Genomic DNA, 15,512 nt, shown 5'->3' with positions numbered 1-15,512 from the left:
TACCTGGCTTGAATCCCTAAACAATCAGCCTCCATGCCAGCCCCAGATCCCATCACAAAGCCCAGGGAGGGGAGATGACCACAGCACATTTTGATAAAGTACAAGGGCTAGACCTGCCCCACTCAGAAGCCCAGACAGTAGTTTGGCTTAGTCTCAAAACCCACAACAGGGCCCAGCCAGGCAGGGAGATGCATATCACAGCCCATTTTTAGCACAGTGTAGGGTCTAGAACTGCCTTACCTGGGGACTCGAACAGTGGTTCAACTCGCCTCAAAATCATCCCCAAAGCCCACTCACAGAGAGAGATACCTGCCACAGTGCATTTTGGCAAAGTGAAAGGGCTATATATACCCCAACAAGGAATCTAAATGGTGGTTTGGCTCAATCTCAAAGCCCACCCCAATGTCCCACCCAGGCAGGAAGGCAAACATCAAATGTGCATTCCCACCAAGTATAGTAGTTTTACTCTCCATCTTGAGCAGTGTCTCCACCTAATTTTGTGAGTAAGCCTGCAACCCCAAACAACTGCAGAACTCAAATAGTGGTATCATTTAGCCAGGAAATACATCCTGTGGCCTGGCCCAGTCAGAGGCAATCACCATCCAAGCAAGCAATTTTGTCTGCTTGCAGAGCTCATTTAGTGGTCTTACCAAAAATCAGAGCCCAGCCAGTAGTCCCAGCTGAACTCAGAGCAAAGACAAAAGCTGAGCCATCAGGAGAACCTGAAAGCAGAAAGCAAGCTCTACTTTCCCAGGGTTAGTACCAGCTGACCAATCTAGAATCAAAGTCTAGACTAAATACTGAAAGTCTATCCCTGCCAACTAATACCTCCTCAAATGAACAGACGCCAGTGCAAGAATACAAGGATTGTGAAGAATTGGGGAATGATGACACCTCCAAAATAAACTAATAAAACTCCAACAATGAACCCTAAAGAAATGGAGATTTGCAAAATGACTGACAAAGAATTCAGAAAAGTCCTCTTTAAAAATGTAGTGAACTACAAGAATATAACAATAGATAATTAAATAAAATTTGGAAAATAATACACAAACAATATAAGCTTTTTGACAAAGAAATATAAATAATAAAAATATAGAAATCTTAAAGAATAAAATCACTGAAATGAAAGTGCAATAGATAGCTCTAACAACAGGCTCAATCAAGCAGAAGGGAAACAATCAGTAAGCTAGAGACAAAACATTTAAAATAATTCAGTCAGAGACCAGGCGCAGTGGCTCAAGCCTGTAATCCCAGCACTTTGGGAGGCTGAGGCAGATGGATCACGAGGTCAGGAGATCGAGACCATCCTGGCTAACACGGTGAAATCCCGTCTCTACTAAAAAATACAAAAAACTAGCTGGGCGAGGTGGCGGCGCCTGTAGTCCCAGGTACTCGGGAGGCTGAGGCAGGAGAATGGCGTGAACCCGGGAGGCGGAGCTTGCAGTGAGCTGAGATCGCGCCACTGCACTCCAGCCTGGGCGACAGAGCGAGACTCCATCTCAAAATAATAATAATAACAATAATAATAATAATAATAATTCAGTCAGAAAAAAATAAAAAGAATGTAAAAGAATAAAGAAAGACTCTGGATATGAAGGAAAACTATTAAGACCTAATATTCATCTAATAGGAGTTTTCAGAAAGAAAAGAAATAGAAAAGAGACCAGAAAGCATATTTGAAGAAGAAATTCTAAAAAATTACCAAATCTGGAGAAAGTTGCTAACATCTAAATACAACAAATGCAGAGGTATGCAAACAAGTTTAAGCCAAATAGGAATTATCCAAGATGTATAGTAATCAAAATAACAAAAATTAAAGAAAAAGAAAACATTCTGAAAACAGCAAGTAATGAGAAGCACATCACATACAAGGGAATACCAAAATAGCTGTCACTGGATTTCTCAGCAAAAACCCAGGAGACGAGGAGAGAGTAGGATAATGTATTCAAAGTGCTGAAGGCCAACAAGACTACTTAACCCAGCAAAGTTGTCCTTGGCAAATGAGAGAAAAAAAAAACTTTTCCAGACAAACAAAAGCTATGGGAGTTCATTACCACTAAATATATCTTAAGAGAACCACTAAAGGGAGTTATTTGAGCTAAATTAAAAGGCTGCTAATTAAAAACATAAAACATATGAGAATGCAAACGCATTGGTATAAGAAATACAAAGTCATAACCAGAATATTCTAAGACTGTAATGACAATGTGTAAAGCAATTTTTTTCCTATAGTACAATGGTTAAAAGACAAACCTATTAAAACACATAGAGCAAAAATAGTCAATGGATACCCATTAGAAAATGATGTAAATTTTGACATCAAAAACATGAAATGTGGGAGAGGAGAAATAAAGTGTACAGATGTTGTTGGCAAATAGTGTACAGTTGTTGTTGCTGTCAGCTTAGAATAGTATATCACATAAAAATAAAGACTACAAACATCACCCAGCACTACATAAGTACATGGAAATTAAGTGACTTGCTCCTGGATAACTTCTGGGTGAACAATGAAATTAAGGCAGAAATAAAAAAAGTCTTTGAAATAAGTGAAAACAGAGACAAAATATGCCAAGATCTCTGGGATGCAGCAAAAGCAGTGTTAAAAGAAAAGTTTATAGCACTAAACAATTACCTCAAAAAGTTAGATATATCTCAAATTAATGACCTAGCATCAAACAGAAGAGCTAGAAAAATTAAAACAAAGCTAGCAGGAAAAAAAATAACTAAAACCAGAGCAGATCTGAATGAAATAGACCAGAAAATTAATGCCAAGAATCAATGAAACCAAAAGTTGATTCCTTAAAAGGATAAACAAGATCGATGGGCTGCCAGCTATAGTAACAGAGAGAGAGAGAGAGAGAAGATTCAAATAACCACATTAAGAAATGACAAAGGTAACATTACAAATGATCCCAGAATACAGAATATCCTCCAATACTATTAGGAACACACCTCTATGAATACAAACTACTAAATCTAGAGGAAATGGATAAATTTCTGGAAATAACCTCCCAAGATTGAATCTGGGAGAGATTAAAACCCTAAAAGACAAATATTAAGGTCCAAAATAGAAGCAACAATAAAAATCTACCAACCAAAAAAGTCCTAGACCAGATGGTTTCACAGCCAAATTCTACCAGATACACAAAGAAGAGCTAGAACCAATTCTACTGAAACTATTCCCAAAAATGATGAGAATGGACTCCTCCCTAACTCATTCTATGAAGGCACATCTCTTTGATACCAAAACCTGGCAAGTAAAAGTTTATAGCTACAAGTGCCTACACCAAAGAAGTAGAAAAATTTCAAATAACCTAGTGATGTATCTTTAAAAACTAAAAAAGCAAAAGCAAACAAATCCAAATTATTAGAAGAAAATAAATAATAAAGGTCAGAGTAGTAATAAATGAAATGGAAACAAAACATACAATACAGAAGATCAACAGAGAGAAAAGTTTGTTTTTTGAAAAGATAAACAAAATCAACAAAACTTTACCTAAGAGAAAAAGGGAAAAGACCCAAATAAATAAAATTAAGACATAAAACCAATACTGCAGAAATTAAAAGGATCACTTGCAACCATATGCCAATAAACTGGAAAATCCAGAGAAAAATAGATAAATTCTTAGACACATACAACCTACCAAGTTTGAGCCATGAAGAAATCCAAAACCTGAACAAACCAATAACAAGTAATGAGATCAAAGCCCTAATAAAAAGTCTGTCCGCAAAGAAAAGCCCAGGACATGATGGCTTCTCTGTTGAATTTTACCAGATACCCATAGAAGAATTAATACCAGTCCTACTCAAACTATTCCAAAAAATATAGGAACACAGAATACATCTAAATTCATTCTATTAGGACATTATTACTCTGATACAAAACCAGAAAGAGACATATCAACAAAAGAAAACTACAGACCAATATCCCTGATGAACACTGGTGCAAAAATCCTCAAGAAAATACTAGCAAACTAAATCCAACATCACATTAAAAAATTAATTCACCATGATCAAGCGAGTTTTATTCCAGAAATGCTAGGATGATTCAACATACGCAAATCAATAAATGTAATTCATCACATAAAGTTAAAAACAGAAACCATAGGATCATTTCAATGATGTTGAAAAAGACAACCATAAAATAGGAGAAAATATTTGTAAACTATCCATCTGACAAGGGATTAACAACCAGAATTTATAAGGAGCTCAAACAACTCAATAGGAAAAATCTGATCATCTAATTTTAAAATGGGCAAAAGATCTTGCTCAAAGGAAGACATATAAATAGCAAACAGGCATGTGAAAAAGTGCTCAACATCATTGATCATCAGAGAAATGCAAACCAAAACTACAAGATGAATAATCTAACCCCAGTTAAAATGGCTTATATCCAAAAGACAGGCAGTAAGAAATGCTGGCTAGGGGCAGGGCGCGGTGGCTCACTCCTGTAATCCCAGCACTTTGGGAGTCCGGGGCGGGCAGATCACAAGGTCAGGAGATCGAGATCATCCTGGCTAACACAGTGAAACCCTGCCTCTACTAAAAATACAAAAAAAAGAAAAAAGAAAAAAAAAAAATTAGCCGGGCGTGGTGGCGTGCGCCTGTAGTCCCAGCTACTCGGGAGGCTGAGGCAGGAGAATAGCATGAACCTGGGAGGCGGAGCTTGCAGTGGGCGGAGATCATACCACTGCACTCCAGGACCTGGGCAACAGAGCAAGACTCTGTCTCAAAAAAAAAGAAATTCTGGCTAGCATATGGAGAAAGGGGAACCCACTGTTGGTGGGAATATAAATAAGTACAATCACTATGGAGAACAGTTTGGAGATTTCTCAAAGAAAACAAAAATAGAGCTACCATATGACCCAGCAATGCCATTGGTAGGTATATACATAAAAGAAAGGAAATCAGGATATCTGAGAGATACCTGCATTCCCAAGCATACTGAAGCACTATTCACAATAGCCATGATTTGGAAGCAACCTGTGTGCCCATGAATAGATGAATAAATAAAGAAAATGTGGTTAATATATACAATGGAGTAATACACAGTCATGAAAAAGAATGAGATCCTGTTATTTGCAACAACATAGATAGAACTGGAGGTTATTATGTTAAACAAAATAAGCCAGGGACAGAAAGACAAATTTTCCATGTTCTCACTTATCTGTGGGAGCTAAAACTTAAAATAACTGGATTCATGGATAATGGGTATAAAAATACAGTTAAATGGGATAAATAAGATCTAGTATTTGATAGCACAACAAGGTGAATTTAGCCAAACATAATTCATAGTACATTTAAAAATAACTAAAAGAGCATAATTGCATTGCTCGTAACACAAAGAAAGGGTAAATGTTTGAAGTGATGGATATCCCATTTACTATGATGTAATTATTATACACTGTATGCCTGTAGCAAAATATCTCATGTACCCCATAAACATATACAGTCACTGTGTACCCATAAAAATTAAAAAAGGAAAATATAAAATAAACAACCTGATATTACAACTCAAGTGACTAATAAAAGGAAAGCAAACTAAACCCAAAGTCAGCAGAAGGAAAGAAATAACAAGGATCAGAATGCAAATAAACAAAATAGAGACTAAAACTATAATAGAAAAGAACTCAATGTAATAAAGAGTATTTTTTCAGAAGGATAAACAAATCAACAAACCTTTAGCCAGACCAAGAAAAAAAGAGAAAGGACTCAAATATTAATACAATCAAAAGTGAAAAGGGAGACATTACAACTGATACCATAGAAACATAAAAGCTCATAAGAAAAAAAAGCTTATAAGAAAGTATTATGAACAGTTGTACACTAACAAATTGAATAAAGTAGAAGAAATAAATAAATTCCAAGATACATGAAAGATACCAAGACTGAATCAAGAAGAAATAGTAAGTATGAACAGATCAAAAATGAGTAATAAGATTGAATTGTAATAAAGTCTCCCATCAAAGAAAAGCCCAGAATAGCTTTACTGTTGTATTCTACCAAACATTTAAATAATTAGCAATCCTCAAACTCTTCCCAAAAAAATCTAAGAGGAAGGAATACTTCCCAAATTTTTTTAAATGGCCAACATTACTCTGATACCAAAGACAGACAAGAACAAGAAAAAGAAAAGAAAAATGACAGATCAATATCCCTGATGAACGTAGATGCATGAATCCTCAATCAAATACTAGCACACTGAATTCAATAGCACATTAAAAAGATAACTTACCATGCTCAAGTGGATTTACCCCAAGGATGCAAGATGGATCAACATACATAAATCTATAAATGTGATATACAACATTAACAAAATGAAGCCCCAAAATTATATAATCATCTAATTAGATGCAGAAATAGCATTGGAAAAATTCAACATTGTTTCATGAAAAGATTCTCAACAGAGTTGGTTTAGAAGAAATATACTTCAACACAATAAAGACCATATATTACAAGCCTACAGCTCACATTATACTCAACGTACCCTCCAAATCTCAGGTTTAATTGTGATCCCCAATGTCAGATGGGGTGCCTGGTGGGAGGTGTCTGTGTTATGGGGGTGAATCCCTCATTGGATGGTGATGGTATCCAACCCAACCCTCATGAACAGGTTTGTATTTTACCTATAGTAGAGTTACCATTAGATCTGATGGTTAAAAAGAGTATGGAACAACACCCCCCCACACACACAACCTTGCTCCCTCTCTTGCTATGTGACACACCTGCTTCTCCGTTGCTTTCTTCTATGAGTAAAAGCTTCCTTAGGCTTCAGAAGCTAAGCAGATGCTGATGCCATGCTTGTACTGCCTGCAGGACCATGAGCCAAATAAACCTCTTTTCTTTATAAATTACTCAATCTCAGGTATTCCTTTATATCAATGTAAAATGCACTAACACAAATGTTATTGGTGATTTATGCAATGGCCATTTTAAGGGTGTGGTGGGGGGAAGCCATATTTAAATATATTGGAGGTGAGGAAGACATGAGGAAAAGATGAAGATTCCTTAATGTCTTTTAAGTATGGCAGGCACGCTCCTGCCTCGTGGCCCCTATACATGCCATCTCCTCTACCTGGAATGCTCTTTTCCCAGATATTTATATTTCTTTCCCCCACACTCCCTTCAAATCTTTGACCAAATATCACCTTTTCAGTGAGGCCTTTCCTGACTAGCTATTGAAAATTCCACCCAGGGGAATTGAAAGATATTGGTTGAAAGATACAACGTTTCAGCTAAACAGGATAAATACATTTGGAGATCTATTGTACAGCATGGTGACTGTAGTTAATAGTCATATGTTATACCATTGTCCCTAAATATCTGCAATATCTGGGGGCAATTGGTTCCAGGACTCCCCAAGGACACCAAAATTCTGGGATGTTCAAGTCCCTTATATAAAATGATATCATTTTATATTTGCATGTAACCTATGCATATTCTTCCATATACTTTAAATCATCTATAGATTATTTATAATACAAATAAAATATAAATGTTTTATACATAGTTGTTATACTTTTTTTTTATTGCTTTTATTGTATTTTTTGTGGGTTTTTTTCCTAATGCTTTCTATCCAGTTGGTTGAATGCCTGAATGTGGAACTCATGGAAACATAAGGCCAAAAGTATACTTGAAATTGTTAAAAGAGATTTTAAATGTTCTCTCACAGTAAAATGAAAGTATGTGGAAGTGATAAATATGTTAATTAGTTTGAATTAATCATTTCACCACGTATACATATCAAAAAATCCTCTTGTATGCCACAAATACATAGTTTTTTAATATAAAATAAAAAATAATCACCTATTATAAAGCAAGCACGTATTGAACAAGTGCCAAGCTAACCTCACATACTGGATAATGAGTCCATGGAAAGTAGCCTTGAGCCTTGCTTAAATGGGAAAAGACCCAAGTGACAGAGTAGCTCCCTGTGGAAAATTGTAACTGGTTTAAATGACAGCTTAAACTCCAGAATGTCTCACCAAACAGTCAAACATATCTCTGTAAGGACAGAAGTAAAACAATGCTAGTTTTGTGAATTGTTTTTTCTTCTCATGTGAATCTATATACTGTTTTTGTCAATTACATCTTAATAAGGCGGGGGGAGGGGGGAATGCACCTCTGCCAGCTCCCACACACACTCCTATTGACCTGACATTTCTAATTTTTCACCACGTTTACTCATCACTCCCTAACATACTATATAGTTTACTTATTTATTTACCACCTGTCTTCTCCCTTTGGAATGTAAGTTCCACATAGGAATTTTTGTACATTTTCTTCACTGCTATGTGCATGAGCATTTACAGTAGTCCCTGGAACATTCACAATCAATTGTTATTGATGGATTAACTAATCAGTTCTGAACATTAAAATATAAATATGAATAATATAAACATGTATAGTAAATTTTATACTTAAATGCCAATACTACTCTATGAATATAAGTATGATGAAAGGAAAAATTTTAAATGTTAAGTGGTTATATTGTATTCTTGTGGATACGTATGTTTTCTCAAATTTTCCTATAATAAACTTGTAGTTACACTTGTAAAATATCGAAAGTGAGTATTTGTTAAGATAAATGTACGTAAATAAATTTCATAATTTCTGAAATGGCCATTTCAGAGGTGGCGGGGAGGTGAGGAAGAGATGAGGACTTCCTGCTGTCTCAATCATGCCAGGCGTGCTCCTGCTTTGTGGCACCTATACATGCCGTCTCCTCTGCCTGGAACCCTCTTTCCCCAGACGTTTATGTTTCTTGCCTCCACACTTCCTTCAAGTCTTTATCCAAATATCACCTTTATGAGATTTCTGAATTTTTTATTCATCTATAACATACAAAAAGTACATTGTACAAATCATAAGTATATTGCTCAATGAGTTGTTAGCAACTGATAACTCCTGTGTAAAGGTACCCAGTTCAAGAAACTGAATGTTATCAGCATCCCAAAATCCCAACCTTTTCAGTGAGGCTCTCCCTAACTACCTATTGAAAATTCCAACATGGCACAAGTATACATATGTAACAAACCTGCACGTTATGCACATGTACCCTACAACTTAAAGTATAATAATAATAAATAAATTTAAAAAAAAAAAAAAAAGAAAATTCCACCCAGGGGACATGGGGAGGCATTTGTCAAAGGGTAAAATGTTTCAGCTAAAAAGGATGAATAAGTTCTACTGTACACCATTAACCTTAAGAAAGATCTCAAAAAGGAAAAGAACTCACAGAAAAATTGCTGTAAAGGCTATACATGAAAGGGGCAGAAGGGAGGTGGAGGGAGTGCAGAGAGCTGTGGGCTGAGTCTGAGCCTCAAGGCTGTTTCAGCATAAAATACTACAAAGACTGTTGATAAGCAAGCCTGTCCCCCATTTACTAAGCTTAGGCAATTAACTTTATGTATCAAAATTTTATTACTGCCCAACCCTGATTTAAGGACTCAACACTCTGACTTGAGAAAACCTAAAGTACAAAAAGTTACCTCAAAGGTGGATGAGAATCTCTAAGGAGCTCAAATATATGTCTTCAATGTGTTCTAATTGCAAGTTACTTACAATCTGGCAAAACATATTGGGAGAGAGGAGTAGTAGAATGGTAAAAGTCAAACCTAACTTCAAAATATTGTAAATTATGGCTCTAAGATCATTCTTAACGACCCAATATGTGCAATGAGGCTCTTCTCTTCCTCCTCCAAGTTACAGACAGAAACACGAAAGACTAAGCCATTCACATTACCCGAGGGAAGGTAGAGGGAAAGGGCAGTCCAAGTGTCCTGACCTGTACTGCTCACAGGGGAGGCCTGGCCCACCAGTAAGTCTGGATACTTCCAAACCTATTCTTACATGGAAACAATATCTGGGGACCATTTCATTCCAATTGGTTTTGGGTCCTAGTTTCTGCCCAGTGGTCAAATCCAGAAACCCGGTCAGGACCTAGTTTCAATGAGTGGCTCTGAGCTTAGCTAATTAATGGCTTCCTGGCCCAAGAAAGGTTTCTTGTTTTTGTTTGTTTAATTAATTGTTTGCTATTGCACTAAAATACGTTGTCTTACCTGACAATGAGTGAGCTCAGGATTATCTTGGCACATTTGGTTATGTGGTTTGAGTCCTCCCAGAGTGTTACTGTCTACTAGCTACCCATTAAAGTTTAATAAGGTGGAAGACAATGAGCTTGCTAGAGATGTCACAGAGCCTTTGTTGCCATGGCAATAATTGTTGGACCAGAACACAGAGAAGAATGTAAGAGATAAGAAAGAGAAAATTGCAGGAAAAGCTGAAGCATAATAGATTTTTTTTAAATAGTCTCTAAAATTATAATGGAGTAATGTGTTTAAACTTGTGGGAAAAACTACTTTATGAGAAAGGCTAATTTTCCAACATCATCTTAAAGAGATATGGTTTTATGGAAGAATGGTTTCTAAGCTACACTTCAATTTTTTTTTTTTTTAAGGCGGAGTCTCGCCCTGTCACCCAGGCTAGAGTGCAGTGGCATGACTTCTGCTCACTGCAATCTCCACCTCCCAGGTTCAAACGATTCTCCTTGCCTCAGCCTCCCAAGTAGCTGGGATTACAGGTGCCCACCACCATGCCTGGCTAGTTTTTTGTATTTTTAGTAGACAGGGTTTCACTATGTTGGCCAGGCTGGTCTCGAACTCCTGACCTCATGATCCACCAGCCTCGGCCTCCCAAAGTGCTGGGATTACAGGCGTGAGCCACCATGCTTGGCCTACATTTCATTTTAAAATAAAAGTAAACAAATTGGATTAATTTGGAAGCACACTGACTATTATAATACCAAGAAGTTCATATGAAGGCTGATAGCCATTAAAATGGCAGAAATTCAACCGAATTTTTTTTTTTTTTTTTTTTTTTTTTTTTTTTTTTTTTTTTTTGAGACGGAGTCTCGCTCTGTCACCCAGGCTGGAGTGCAGTGGCTGGATCAACCGAATTTTTAATAGATGATGGAGTTAGTGAGAAATAGTTTTGATGTGCAGTATGAAACCCCAAATATTCCAGGGGCTCCTGCAAAGTGTAAACTTGGAGTATCCTTGACTTAGAACTGAAAGAACAGCAGGATTGGAGGTGGGTGAAAGAAAGAACCTAGTGATCTAGGTAATGTCACTTTGGACAACATTTGCTCTAAATTGCTCCCAGCATCAGTGGGTAGAGCTTGGGAGGAGTGAGTGTGTGTTTCAAAGCCCGGGGCTTCAGTCCGTGTGAATGAGACAATGAGGATTATCCTGCCCCCCTTGTGCTTCTGAGCCAATATGCCAGGGCTTGAAGAGGAGAGGAAGGAAATGAAGAAGTCACAGAGTGCCTGACTGAAGAAGCAAAGTGCAGAAACACATCCTCCTCCCTCCTCCCTATAGCAGTCAACCTCCCCCCAGACTGCCCATCACTCTCAGCATGGGATGGCAGTGTATTTACTTAATTAGCTAAAAGTGAATAGAGCTTAAAGTTTAGTCCTTAGGTAGGATTTTGCTGACATAGACTTCCTAGGACTTTTGTTCTATCGGAGTGGCCTGTTGCACTGTGAGCTTCTCGTGTCAAAGGTTAATGAATCTCGTCTCTCCAGAGTCTAATGTTCCAATGCATGTTCATTTAACCAGGCTGTTTATTACGTGTGGTGGTTTAGTGACAAGATTATTTAAGAAAAAAAGCCCCAAAGATAACTTACATTGTTGATCAGAGTAAATTAAAGGCATAAACATTTAATAATACCTAGAAGCCATATTCAGAATAGATATAATTTTTACTAGTTATTCTAATCTTTTGAAAGAAACATCACAATTAGAAATGAAAAAGGCCATGTTACCACTGACCCCACAGAAATAAAAAATAACCATCAGAAACTACTAGAAACACCTCTGCGCACACAAACTAGAAAACCTGTGAGAGATGGGTCACTTCCTGGACACACCAATAACGTGCTCCAAAATTGCATCCGTAATAAATAGCCTACCAACCAAAAAATATATATATTTTTAAAAGCTCAGCGTTAGATGGATTCACAGCCAAATTCTACCAGATATGCAAAGAAGAGCCAGTACCATTTCTGCTGAAATGATTCCACAAAACTGAGGAGGAAGGACCCCTGTGCAACTCATTCTATGAGGCCAGCATCATCCTGATACCAAAACCCAGTAGAGACACAACAACAAGAAAAAACGTCAAGCCAGTATCATGGATAAACATTGATGTAAGGCAGCTTGTGATTAGTATCATGACAAAGACACAAAGATGGTAAAATAAAAATGCAAGGATGGGGCCGGGCGCGGTGGCTCACGCCTGTAATCCCAGAACTTTGGGAGGCCGAGGCAGGCAGATCACGAGGTCAAGAGATAGAGATCATCCTGGCCAACATGGTAAAATCCTGTCTCTACTAAAAATACAAAAATTAGCTGGGCGGGGTGGCACATGCCTGTAGTCCCAGCTACTCAAGAGGCTGAAGCAGGAGAATTGTTTGAACCTGGGAGGTGGAGGTTGCCGTGAGCTGAGATCACGCCACTGCACTCCAGCCTGGGGACAGAGCGAAACTCCATCTCAACAACAACAACAACAAAAATGCAAGGATGGAAAAGGTGCTTTGGTTAGGGGAAAAGGGGAAAACATTCCAGGGGAAAAAAAAATGTCTTTTGAACTGGACCTTGAAGGAGGGTTTTTACAGGTGTAGATGGAGATAAATAGAATTCCAAATACAGAAAATGGTCACAAAGAAGAGAACATAGGAAACTGAAGCTATTCAGAGAATGAAATGTTGTCGACTGTCTAGTTTATCTGTAAAAGAGAGTAGGGAAAGATAACACCAGGAAAATAATTTGAAGTCAATTTGTGGAGAACTTGGGAACTTGAAATCATTGACGGCTTTTGAGCAGACAACAAGATCAAAGCTATGTTTTAGGAGTTTCTAAGTGTTATGACTAAGTGATAATAAAGGTCTGAATAAACATTTTCCTCCTTAGTCTCTCCAAGTGGAAGTTTGCTTTTAGACAGATGTGTGTGGTCCTAGGGCATACATCCCTGATGTCCTCAACTACTTCACAGCACTTGGTAGGAGCATTCACTCACACACGAGTGTTCAATTACACTGTGTCGGCACCTAAATGCCATGAAGTAAAAAGAGAAGGGACACTAATCAATAAAAGTAAATACTTCTCTCATATTAAGTGGGAAGTCACATGTTCCTCTGAAGTATCTCTGTCAATTAACTTAAATGTTGCTACTTCTTATACTGTCTTCTCATATCTAAAGAATTCTGGGCCGGGCGCCGTGGCTCAGGCCTGTAATCCCAGCACTTTGGGAGGCCGAGACGGGCGGATCACGAGGTCAGGAGATCGAGACCATTCTGGCTAACACGGTGAAACCCCGTCTCTACTAAAAAAATACAAAAAACTAGCCGGGCGTGGTGGCGGGTGCCTGTATTCCCAGCTACTCGGGAGGCTGAGGCAGGAGAATGGGAGGCGGAGCTTGCAGTGAGCTGAGATCTGGCCACTGTACTCCAGCCTGGGCGACAGAGCGAGACTCCGTCTCAAAAAAAAAAAAGAAAGAATTCTGCCAAAAAAGTGCCATCCTTCTAAAAGTTATTTCTAAATTCTGTAAGTTTTTATTCAATATGCTACAATGTTGGAACCTCAGTATTTTCCTCACTGGGCTCTATATCCTCCAATATATGCACAGTAACACCTAAATTGTTCCTAAACATTATGTCAGAACTTTGGGTGACATATTTTGTATCTTATTTCTCCTTAGACTGTGTCTTCCAGAAGATTTTTTGGAATCTGTCTGGTGGGCAAGCTCTTTGTAAATAATGATGCCTTAGAATAGTTGTCATTACTCTTTACTGATTCTTCAGAGAATATGTAATCATTAACTTTTAAAGATTCATTGGCTTGAAAGATAACCTTCCTAATGCTATAGAGGCTACATCCCAGGAGAATGTGAGTTTTATAAAGTGCATTTTTAATTTTGGGGCCACAGTAAAACTCTGTCCAGCTGGAGGCAGAATATGGTTTATAAAATAAATTATTTAGAGATTTGGTTCATGTGATGGCTTCACCTTTTGAGCACTGCTAAGAATCATGACACTCCTGTGTCAATCCCTTTTCATTCCATAATTTCTCAATGTTGGTTTATTAATGATTCTGGTTGGAAGCCTATTAAAGAGACATATATTACTAAAAGAAGCACAAACATAGCTTCTAGCTAGTCATACCAAAAGACTTCCCAGAACACTGGTATAGAGAGCAAGTTGAAAGAAAAACTTTTGAAAATTTGTGTTTCTGCTCAAAATGTAAGCCCTCTTGACATCTAGGACTCACATCCCTCCATATTCCTGAGGAAAAAAAAGTTTTTCTCAGGTAACTCAAATCCCTAAAGCATTTTTATAATAAGGTAGGAGGAAGGAAGTTTACCTACAACAAAAAAAGTGCTTGATTTCTGTCATTTAGTAAAAATTTTCAGTTTTACAAAAAGCATATAAGGAAAATCAATCTCAAAATTTTACGAAATACCTTCAAAAATAAAGTTTAATGTCTAGATCTTTGCACACTTTTGTACATAATGACTGAATCAATATGATATTGATTTTATCAATATAATAATCACTATATCAGTTTATGAAATTAAGGTAAAAGATTAATCCCCTAGTCCCCCACCCCCGAAAAGCCCCCAGTGTCCGATGTTCCCCTCCCATATCCATGTGTTCTCATTGTTCAACTTTTCTGTCCTTGTGATAGTTTGCTGAGAATGATGGTTTCCAGTCTCATCCATGTCCCTGAAAAGGACACAAGCTCATCCTTTTTTATGGCTGCATAGTATTCCATGGTGTATATATGCCACATTTTCTTTATCCAGCCTATCATTGATGGGCATTTGGTCTGGTTCCAAGTCTTTGCTATTTTGAACAGTGCTGCAATAAACATACTTGTGCATGTGTCTTTATAGTAGAATGATTTATAATCCTTTGGGTATATACCCAGTAATGAGATGGTTGGGTCAAATGGTATTTCTAGTTCTAGATCCTTGAGGAATTGCCACACTGTCTTCCACAATGGTGGAACTAATTTACACTCCCACCAACAGTGAAAAAGCATTCCTATTTCTCCACATCCTCTCCAGCATCTGTTGTTTCCTGACTTTTTAACGATAACATATGCAGAAAGCTGAAACTGGATCCTTATACAAAAGTTAACTCAAGATAGATTAAAGACTTAAGTGTAAGACCTAAGCCCATAAAAACCCTAGAAGAAAACTTAGGCAATACCATTCAGGACACTGGCATGGGCAAAGACTTCATGACTAAAATAGCAATGGCAACAAAAGTCAAAATAGACAAATGGGATCTTATTAAACTAACGAACTTCTGCACAGCAAAAGAAACTATCATCAGAGTGAACAGACAACCTACACACTGGGAGAAAATTTTTGCAATCTATCCATCTGACAAAGGGCTAATATCTAGAATCTACAAAGAACTTAAACAGATTTACAAGGAAAAAAAA

The 15,512-nt window shown here is 37.5% G+C and overlaps 2 protein-coding genes across 7 annotated transcripts in view; both read right to left on the bottom strand.

Moving 5' to 3' along the window:
- LOC112423157 (olfactory receptor family 4 subfamily Q member 3) overlaps nucleotides 1–15,512 on the bottom strand; it is a 39,545-nt gene that overhangs the window by 19,098 nt on the left and 4,935 nt on the right. The window contains exon 1 of one of the 4 annotated variants that reach the window (XM_071100539.1): nucleotides 10,065–10,131. The exons of the other annotated variants lie outside the window; for them this stretch is intronic. The gene's annotated coding sequence lies outside the window, so the exon portion shown is untranslated. Of the gene's footprint in view, nucleotides 1–10,064; nucleotides 10,132–15,512 lie in introns of those variants that run through there. 4 annotated transcript variants of the gene reach the window in all.
- LOC105499212 (olfactory receptor 4N4C) overlaps nucleotides 1–15,512 on the bottom strand; it is a 98,594-nt gene that overhangs the window by 78,157 nt on the left and 4,925 nt on the right. For 2 of the 3 annotated variants that reach the window (XR_011626044.1, XM_071100535.1), the window contains exon 1: nucleotides 10,065–10,164. The exons of the other annotated variant lie outside the window; for it this stretch is intronic. Coding sequence is in view for 1 of the 2 variants with exons in the window: in XM_071100535.1 (XP_070956636.1) it covers nucleotides 10,065–10,100 (36 nt within the window). In the remaining variant the exon portion in view is untranslated. Of the gene's footprint in view, nucleotides 1–10,064; nucleotides 10,165–15,512 lie in introns of those variants that run through there. 3 annotated transcript variants of the gene reach the window in all.

The sequence above is a fragment of the Macaca nemestrina genome, chromosome 7 (assembly GCF_043159975.1).
Source record: "Macaca nemestrina isolate mMacNem1 chromosome 7, mMacNem.hap1, whole genome shotgun sequence".
Taxonomy (NCBI): Eukaryota; Metazoa; Chordata; class Mammalia; order Primates; family Cercopithecidae; genus Macaca; species Macaca nemestrina.
This window is presented reverse-complemented; position numbering and strand designations above follow the sequence as displayed.